A 10,204-nucleotide genomic window follows, 5' to 3' on the forward strand; every position below is an offset into this window, starting at 1 on the left:
TCAGCTTTCCTGCTCCTCTGATGCTGCTTGGCCTGCCGTGTTCATCCAGCTCTACACCTTGTTATCTTAGAAACCCTACAGTGTGGATGCAGGTCATTCGGCCCATCAAGTACACACCAGCCCTCTGAAGAGCATCCCACCCAAACCCACCCCCCACCCTCTTCCTGTTACTTTGCATTCCCCATGGCTAAATTACCTTGCCTGCACTCTCCTGGACACTATGCACAATTTAGCATGGCCAGTCCACCTAACCTGCATATTCTTGGACTGTGGGAAGAAACCAGAGCAAACCCACGCAGATGCAAGGAGAATATGCAAACTCCACACAGACAGTCACCCGAGGCTGGAATCCAACACGCCATGTCACCCCCAGCATCATGTTTGCTGTTAATGGAGACTTGCTGCATGTAAACCTGTTACGATATTAGCCTTCAACATAATAATGAATACATTTCAACTGTAATTCAAATATAGGTTGTAAAATGCTTTGTGTGTGTTACACCTTGCCAAATGAAGTTCTTAATGTCATGCATGAAGCAAACCACATTGACTTACCTGCTTTATCACTGCATTCTGGTAGCACTGGCACTGGTTCACCAAGAAGTGTGGTTATATCATCCCCAAATATTAGACAACAGTTCTCAATCAGAAACTGCATCAGATCCACAACCTGTAATGAAAATATTTAGTTTTGATAATCATACCAGAAACATCAGTCGGAATAAACTTGAAAAATTCTCCAGAGAATATTTCTGATTTTAAGGATGATTTAGCAGATAATTTGAAAAGCAAATTAGATTTTTTAAAATTATTCATGGAGTGAGGGTGTTGCTGGCTAGGCCAGCATTTACTGCCCATCCCCAATTGCCTAGATGGCAGTTAAGCATCAACCACATTGCTATGGACCTAGAGTCACATGTAGGCCAGACCAGGTAAGGACAGCATCTTCCCTTCCTAAAGGACAACTGTCACAGCCATTAAATAGAAATTAAGTATTGCAAAATAATGTCCTCAAAACCTCTGGATACCACGCAGTTGTCTTTCTCAGTCTTCCATTGCTCCTTGATATTTGATGGTTCCAACAATTGGCCTGCTCTGAAATGCTCTTTTAGCACTTAGTAAATTCAAAACAGCTTCCTTACGTTACTATCACAGAACTATTATGAAGCCCATTCAACCCAACCAGCTCTGTCATCTAGTCCAGTTCTGTTATCTAGTGCCAATCTCCTGTCTTCTCCCCAAATCCCTGCATACCATTACCATCTAAAAAATCATCCAATGCCCCCTTGAATGCCTCAGTTGAACCGGCCCCTATCACTTCTCCAGCCTGTGCATTCCATAATAATAACTCGATGTATAAAAATGTCTTTTTCTCATACCACCCTTGCGCCATATGCACATCACTTAAATCTATGCCCTCATTCATGTTTAAGAAACAGCTTCGCTTTATCTATTCTGTTCAGCCCACTCATGATTTTGAAAACCTCAATCAGATCTCCTCTCAGACTTCTTCTCTCCAGGGGGAACAGTCCCAACTTCTTCAAGTTATCCTCATAACTGAAATTTGTCATACCTTTAAACATTATAGGCTGAATAAGCTCCTCCATCACCCTGTGCATCATGTCAAATTTTCCATCTCTATTCATCTTTATGTGTTCATTGTTGATACAACAAGTATTTATCATTCACATCAGAAGCCAATGCCTAAATCACCCAGATATGAATAATTTAATCATCAAATCAGATGGCCGCAGTTTAAGCTTAGTTGGTTTTCAGATGAAAAATTTCTTCAGATATCTCATCTCCTTCACAATATTATTTTATAAAGTGGTTTAACACACTGCAAATGTTTCAGGTATTATTGTCTTTTATTGTTAGAATTCCTGCCGTTCAAGATATTAATAGTGAGTCATGTGCTGAGCTTTAAGGTGGCCCAACTGATATTTACAGCATCAAAGGAAACTGCCACACGATGAACAAGCAACAATAATCTTCTGCATCTATATTGGGCTTTGACATAGAAAATGTTCCAATATTCCTCACAGAGAAGGAAAGAGTAATAAATCAAAGAGCTAAAAAGTTGTAGAAGATGAGATCAGAGGGCTGTCTAGAAGTTTAGTTATAGCGATTTCGTTCTGAATGGTGGAACGTTCAGACAAATGTTGACATCAACTTAATTCAGATAATTCCAAATCTTCTGTACATCTTAGGTTAGAGGAAAGAACCTTCAGGGTTTCACAATAAAATGGTTGACAGAGTGACTATCAATGACTATTGATCCTAATTGGTATTTTTCCCCTTGTAATTTCAAGATTCTCAATGCTCACTGTATTACAGAATTAAACAAAACCTAGGCTGTTCTGCCTTTCCCTGGTGGTGGGCTTAGAGGCAGGAAGGAAATTTAAATAGGCAGGATGATGGTGTATCTAAATTTCTGCACCTTTCCCCTTCTGCCTGAAATTAAGTCCTGGGAAGGAAGACCATGGTCATTCTCCCCAAGTTGCTGCAAACTGAGGTCCTTAAGAGATTTTTTAATTCATTCATGGGATATGGGTGTCACTCTCTGGCTGTGCCAGCATTTATTGTTCTAATTATCCCTGAGAAGGTAGTGGTGAATTGCCTTCTTCAACTTCCTCAATCTTTGGTGTGTAGGTATACCCACAGTGCAACTAAAATGGGAATATCGGGGTTTTGACTCAGCAGCAGTGAAGGTCCAATGAAAGAGTTAATGACCAAGTAAAACCCTATCATTTGCCTTTGATACTAACTCAGCAGCATGCAGGCCTCTCACCATTGGGCTTGCATGGCAGCTGAAACCATGTGAGCAGCTTGTCACCTCACAGGGGTGTGGGGTGGTCTTTTCTCAATCATAGGCCCTCAGTGCCTGATCAAGGGCCTTGACGTTAGGAATGGGTGGGGTCCACTGAGAACAAGCCCTCTTCCTTTTCTGCCGACTCCTCCTGCATCTGTATCCCTATGACACCTACCTGGCAAAAGCCCCACTCCCCACATTAATTTTCTGTGGCCAAGATCGTATCATAATTCTGAGACTTCAGCGCGTTTTCTTACTGCAGCAGATATGTGGCACTATTGAAAACAAGAACTGCTGGTTTCGGATTAGTGGGTAGCTCCCAATGAGCCAAGATTTCTGCTCTCATGTTCATGATTTTGCTTGACAGCTTGTCAGTGCCCTTGCTTGCCAATACCTGTTTAGCTTGTGGTACAGACCTCCATCTTCTAAAGACACAGCGTGGGTCTGTCACTAGCCCTTTAGCCTGTAGGCAAGACCATCAATGTCTCAACAAAGATCTGCTCTCGGTCTTTACGCATGTACGGAATAATACTTCCAGGTCAAAATGGACTGCAACAGCTAAACAAGACTGCTCAATCATGACCACTTTATCAAGGCAATTAGGGATGGGCAACAAATGTTAGCCTACCTAAACAATGACTGCATCTCAAGAGCGAATATAAATATATTGAAAAGCACACAGTATATTTACCCTTGCAAGGACTTCTTTCTGTAATTCAGCAGTGACAGGTTTGTTTGGCCAGAGCATATTTGGGCCAATGCAGATTGCAAGATTATGAGCATTCATTTTGTTCACTTCTGAATGTTTGTTGATATAATACAGCACACAAAACAAATAGTGAAGCAAAAGAGAGTTGTGGCTTGGAAGCTCTGTCAGAAGCCTAAGGGAAAATAGTAGAATGACAATTTGGTTAGCTGCAGATTAAAACTTTGCTTACTCAATTAAATATTTCTCCAAAATAGCAGCAGTTTAATAAATATGCATTAAGAAGTCCCCGGCTATGGGTTTCATATCTTTGTAACCGGTTTGAACAAAGTCAAATTAATGATTTTTGAATTTTGGCAAAAATATCCTCATATCACATGAGTCCAGATTTCAGAAGCCATGCCCATATTTGGAGACTTATTCAACAATCTGATGACCAGAACAGTTCACTTTAATGAATAATTGTTTGAAAAGAAAATGCAGCGATTGATGATACACTTGGGAAAGCAGAGAACCATGTAGACGCCAATATATTTAGTTATTTATTTTGATAAAATCTTTAAAACTATTACATGTTCTTGTTGGTGTTCACTGTAGGTCAGAGGTATGCTGTTTTATAATGATTGCAGATTGTGCTATATTATCTATACTATCAAAGCCATTAATTTCTCAAGCCATTTCTTAGATGTTTTTATTTGTCATGTGGCCTTCTGATTCTGATTTGCTGTTAATTTACAGGTAGCTCTTCTATGACGCATGTTTCATTAATGCAAAATGGCTGTAACATGATTGATGAATAGTGTACGCTGTTTGGATAACGCAAACTTTCTGCTGTACGGGTATAGCGATTTTCTATAGCGATTTCACGAAAATGCAATTTTCATAGAGCTGTCCATAGAATCCCTATAGTGTGGAAACAGGCCCTTCAGCCCAACAAGTCCACACCGACCCTCACAGCATCCCACCTAGACTCATCCTCCTACAACCCACGCAGTCTACACATCCCTGAACACTAAAGGCAATTTGGCATGGCCAATCCACCTAGATTTTCCATGACGATTTTCTATAGTGTGATTTTCTATGGCACGAGGTCACGCAAGAGCGCAACTATTGCGTTATAGGAGAACAACCTGTACTTTGAGCCAATCAATAAAATATAATAGCAGAAGTATGACAGAAATCCATGCTACACAGAATATTTTGAGTATCTTCTTGATCTTGATTTGATAAGCAATTTGGTATCATTGCCTAGCAAGGACATTTCAAAACATAAATGGTACTCAAACAAAATCAGAGGTTCCCAGCTGATTTCTCACAATAGGGTGAAACATACTGTTTGAGCTGCCGAGTTCTTTCATTAATATTCTCCTTTTCCATGGCTGCCATCCAGCTGTCATACAGTGCTGTCATCAACAAACTATCTGGAATACGACGTAGGAATTCCTGCAAGCATGTACTTTAAATTAGTCATGAGGACTGCTAGTAAAGAAAAAGAACTGAAATTAAAATGTTACATTGCTCCTTAGAACAATGATCTACCTTGAAAACAACAGCCAGCTGAATGACAGGCTCCTCCTCCAGGGTGATGTTGCTTGTCGCATTTAGTTTTTCAATTAATTCCTTGCAAGCTTTAGCATTTGCAGACTTCCGAAATATTCCAACAAATGAGGGTCCTTTCTTGAACAGAATAGTCAGGATGTTCTAGAGTGAAATGAAACACAAAATAAGAATTCTTGATTGTTTTGAGAAATAATTTACTCCAAAAACAACTTTCAGTTTGCAATTCTCTCCTCTCCTCTGGATCTGTAAAATCCTGATTGAATCTAAACTATGAATGAAAATAGTGCTATCTTTTAATGCTTTCACTAACTTTCAATTATCAGAGACAAGATTTTACATTACAGGGAAAGACACAAGTTTCCATAGATCATTTTCATGAATTATTACGTCAATGTGACACAACTATCGAGCCCATTTAAATATACCAACTTGGAATAATTGGGCCAAAATATGAGCTTGGATATTCAATTTAGTTTAGTTTAATGTCATTGTTCATTATGTGGTATGCATTAACTCTTTCCATTAGACCAAAAATAGATGTAACTGTTAACTTACAAGGATTGGCTTTGCAATCATCTCATTATGATTGCAGATATCTTTAAGATGCCGATCGAAGAGACCTTCATTGTATGAAGAGATGGATTCACTTTGTGTTGAGTTTTTGCGGGAAGACCAAGGGATTTTAATTTTGGTTTTCTTATTGTGCTTCAAGCCAGCCTCAAATTCAACTGGAGGAGAAAGAAAGAAATTGTTCATACTTTACCATGTATGAATAGGATAGGAAAATCTATTACAGTATACAAGGTACAATTTTATCCATCAGACCACTGAGTTCAAAAACTTCTAATTTTTATATCAATCTTCATGCTGATAAAAATATATGCATTCAGGAGCCAAAATAACCATAGCAAAATTCCTAGGAAAGTTTAGAGGTTTAGAGTACAAAGTGGATTTGCGCCTCTCAGCTATTTGGCAACAGTACAATGTAATGCAATCCTGTTACTAATTTTCAGAACAAAGGCAGTGTTATACAAAGCAAAACACTGGAGATGCTAGAAATCTAAAATAAAGACAAAAATGCTGGATGAGAAATATTCAGCAGGTCAGGCAGCATTTATGTCAAGTGATACAAGATAATATTTCAAGTTGATAATTTTTTAGTAGAAATGTAGGGTGGGATTCACCTGAAATGCACTTGCAGATTAAAAACTGCATAACACATTCTGCAAAGCATTAAAAACATTTTGCGAAATTGCAATACATTTTTGGAATGGCTGTTGGTCTCCCTCTATTGTTAGCAGAGCTTCCAGAAGCAGTTTGCACCAACATACTTTGGGACTGAATTTGACATTGATGTTTCTCTGACGGTTTTGAAGGCTTTCTTCCTGACTTGAGAGTTGACATATCATATTTTGCTTGCTGTTTCACTGGTATGTGGAGTTGGTTTATTTCAGTAGCAAAGGGGCGTTCATTACCTACAAGAGAACATAATGAGGTTAGAATACTCAGTACAGCTTAAAAGTAGTTTCTCTCTTTATATTTCCTCTATTCCCTGTATTTTGAAATAGGAATGCAATGTTTAATACAATCCAGTCTGAACATTGTGGGAAAATTGCAGTCTGGTGACTTAAAAATCATATGTAACTCTCCGAAATATTTTAAGCCAGCAATTGAAAATTGAACTTGATAAGAAATAATTAAAAATGAAGAAAAAGTCTTCATTTTGAAATTCAATTTGCATCATGTTGAATTTGAAAAGAATATCATGGGAACTAACACCAAGAAGCTGATTTTACACAAATCATTGTTTCTCCTTGTAATCAGAACAGCTTCTCACTGATTTTAGCATCTATATATGGGAAGCTAACATAGTAATAACATGGAGAACATACATGCTTTAACCTATCATGGATTTTTTTCTAGGATTCTCTTTCCATTAATAATAACAAATGACGTGTACATACTCTGATGGATTGTCAATCACTGGTGTAAATTGATCAATCTTTAATAAACTCCTAACAAATTGTCTACAACTTACCTTTAAAATATTGTCTAAGTAGACTCATTTTAAAGCTTACGTCCAATAATATTTGATTCAAACGTTTTTGTGTTTTCTAATATGACTTTAAAAGCTGTAAAAAGTACGTTGATGAGGCATGGTGCTTTATAAATAACTTGCATCATGCTTACATCAGCACAAAAACAGCAGGCAAATCACAGGCTACTGCATCTGGCGGGAGAATGTGTTAGCTTGTTTTCAAACTCACCAATCAGGGAATTTGACAAGTCCTCATTCTTTGACAATACCACTCTATAGTTCTGATCATGTGCCTGAAGGTTAAAAACACACTGCAGTGAGATACTTGAGGAACTCTGAAACACCCAAAAGCAAAACTGAGACAATGTCGTGCCACCCCACCACCACTCTCCACCGCCCAACAATATTTTATCTTGAATATTACTTTTACCTATCTGATCTACCTACCTACCTCAATTTAAAATATTCAAAACTTAATAAACATAATAAGATCATGAATCTATCAAATGTAATCTAAGTATGTCTACTTAGAGCAAACATTCGCAATTCCTTAGAGTAAAAGAAGTTATATTTACTTATTACTCACCATCTCAACTGATTCTTGTTGCACTTTCTTCACAGCCTCACTGGCTGCTTCCATATTACTTACAGTTAGTGTTTTAGACTGTCAAAAATAAATAACAAATTCATTTTGATTAAATGTGAACAGAAATACTCCAAAACTTTCAAGCACTAGAAGATAGCTAGCAATTCCTCAGTATCCTTTCATTTCTGTCCTCCATGTATCTCACCACCTCATTTCTAGTGTGTCTGATTATACGATTTAATCCTCATAACTGACACTTCATGTATTAATCATATAAATGGCAGAAAAATATTCATTCTAATCTTTATTATGATCAGTTCTCACACAGATGTATATAAACACCAAGACCCCCTACATACCATTATATTGCTCCATATTTGCACACCATTACACACAGATACACAGGCATCACATACATAAGTACACATCCACAATTACAAACATTCCTGTAATTCACAAAACACACACTTACACAGTTCCACAAATAAATTCCCATTTTGCAGCTCAGCTGAATACATACTCTCATCAATTATATATGCAACAGTACCACACAGACAAGAATGTAACACAGTTCACTCAGCAATTAAACACTACCTTTTGCAAAGGTATTTCATCTCATTTTCCTTTCCTTAAAAATAAATAGCAGATAAAAATTAACTCTTCTTTTTAAGGTTTAGGGGGCTTTTGAACATCTTTCAACGAGCTGTTTAGTTTTGTTTCAGTATGATTCAGTATCATGTTTCAGTTTCAAAAAGGTTTATTTTTTTACTAATAATGTCATGCTATGGGCTGCTTGTTGACTCATTCTTTACCATGGTTACTGTTAGAATGAAGATACTTTTAGTATAGTATTTGAGTAAACAAGGTTAAACAGCAATGTGATTGAACTCAAAAAGTGATTGCATGCAAAATCCTGTAACTTACCAAACCAGAGTTACTTAAAACCTTCATTAATGCTGCCAGTGATGTAAAGCTAGCCTCTTTGTTCTGTTCTTATATTTCTAAAGAGAAGAAATAAAAGTTTGTCAGTGAAAAATGTACTCAGGTTGGTACATTAATCTGCTTTTAATATGAATGAAAACTCATTGGAATTGTTTCTGTTCTTTCATAGGAGGTAGGCATCACTGGCTAGACCAACATTAATTGCTCATCCCTATTTGCACTTGAGAAAGTGGTGGTGAGCTAACTTCTTGAACTGCTACACTCTTTGGAGTGTGAATGCCTTCATAATACTGTTCGGAAGGGAGTTTCAGAATTCTGACCTCCCTGCAGTGGAGAAATTGTGACATAGTTCCAAGGCAAGATGTTGTATGGCTTGGGTGGGAGTTGGGGTGTGGATTGAAATGAATTCTATTGAGCAAGTTGCACAGGAGACTGCATTATCAAGATAATTGCTGCTGTCCTCTGAAGTAGAGACACAAAACATCCCATCAAGATTTTGAGCAGCAGACAAGTCAGTTCAAGAATAAGCCAGCTTCTGTTGTCATTTCTTAAACATTTCTATATGCATCACATAATTTCAATACAAACACCAACAAATCACATTTATAAAGCACCTTTTACATAGTAGACCATTCAGCATGCTTCTCAGGAGCATTATTAAACAAAATATGATACTGAACCACATTGGGAGATATTAAGATAGATAGCCAAAATCTGTCACAGAGGAAAGTTTGAAGGATCACTTGAAAGAAAGAGTGAGAAGTTGAGAGAATGAGAGGTTTAAGAAGGAGATTCCAATCCAAGCTAAAATCACGGCTACCAATGACGGAGAGATTGAAATAGAGACTGTGTAAGAGGCCAGTATTGGAATAGCATAGAAGTCTTGGAGGGTTGTACAATTGGGTAATGTTGGGGTTACTACCTAACCCGAAAGCAAGCAAATCTGTCAGACACAACTATCATTCTCATTTTAATTTTATCAGCTTGCTTGGTTATTATAATCTTTTAGATAATTGATTAAATTCTTATAGACAAAATGCTTACCTATGAAGATTATTGTGCCAACTACCATGCCCTTACTTCATGTGAACAGCATTTAAAGTAGAAGTCATCGTATAAAGCTGTTAATCCAACATACAAGTGCAGAGACTCTAAACAGTGCAACTATATCACATGGTCTATATAAAAGGGCAGGTGGAAATACTCATAGCGTAGGCAGGAAACTACATCACGGCATTTTACTGTACAGTTTCAAAGCTGTAAAATAAGTTCCTCCTACCATATAAAGCAAGCACCCTGTGACAACTGGAAAAAATGAGATGTCATGGTACTGCTTCATCCACTTGTGTAACAGTAGTTATTCACCAACAAAGGTAAAAATATTTAGATTAGCTGCAGAGGCAGTGGAACCACAGCAGACAGCTCCTAGTATCTGATATTCGTGAGATGACAGTAATTGAGAATATCCTTGGGGTTGAGAATATCCTCTCCATTTCTGGAACTTTGAAGGAAGTTCAGTGGAAAACCCATTTTAAAAAGTGGGAGGAGTTCTCAGAAAAT

General features: G+C 37.6%; 1 protein-coding gene across 1 annotated transcript; it reads right to left on the bottom strand.

Annotated features, from left to right (window-relative positions):
• Window positions 1-555: 555 nt before the first annotated feature.
• On the bottom strand, window positions 556-9,821 carry LOC109921115 (T cell activation RhoGTPase activating protein; the record flags this gene model as incomplete). Its single annotated transcript, XM_048594097.1, has 10 exons — window positions 9,689-9,821; window positions 8,627-8,703; window positions 7,703-7,780; window positions 7,346-7,409; window positions 6,410-6,553; window positions 5,634-5,806; window positions 5,058-5,219; window positions 4,852-4,961; window positions 3,504-3,693; window positions 556-670 (listed from the first exon to the last, which is right to left on the bottom strand). Coding segments are annotated over exons 2-10 (1,063 nt in total), but the record flags the coding sequence as incomplete, so codon positions are not given.
• Window positions 9,822-10,204: the final 383 nt, after the last annotated feature.

Source organism: Rhincodon typus, unplaced genomic scaffold (genome assembly GCF_021869965.1).
Source record: "Rhincodon typus isolate 14 unplaced genomic scaffold, sRhiTyp1.1 hic_rhity00005847, whole genome shotgun sequence".
Taxonomy (NCBI): Eukaryota; Metazoa; Chordata; class Chondrichthyes; order Orectolobiformes; family Rhincodontidae; genus Rhincodon; species Rhincodon typus.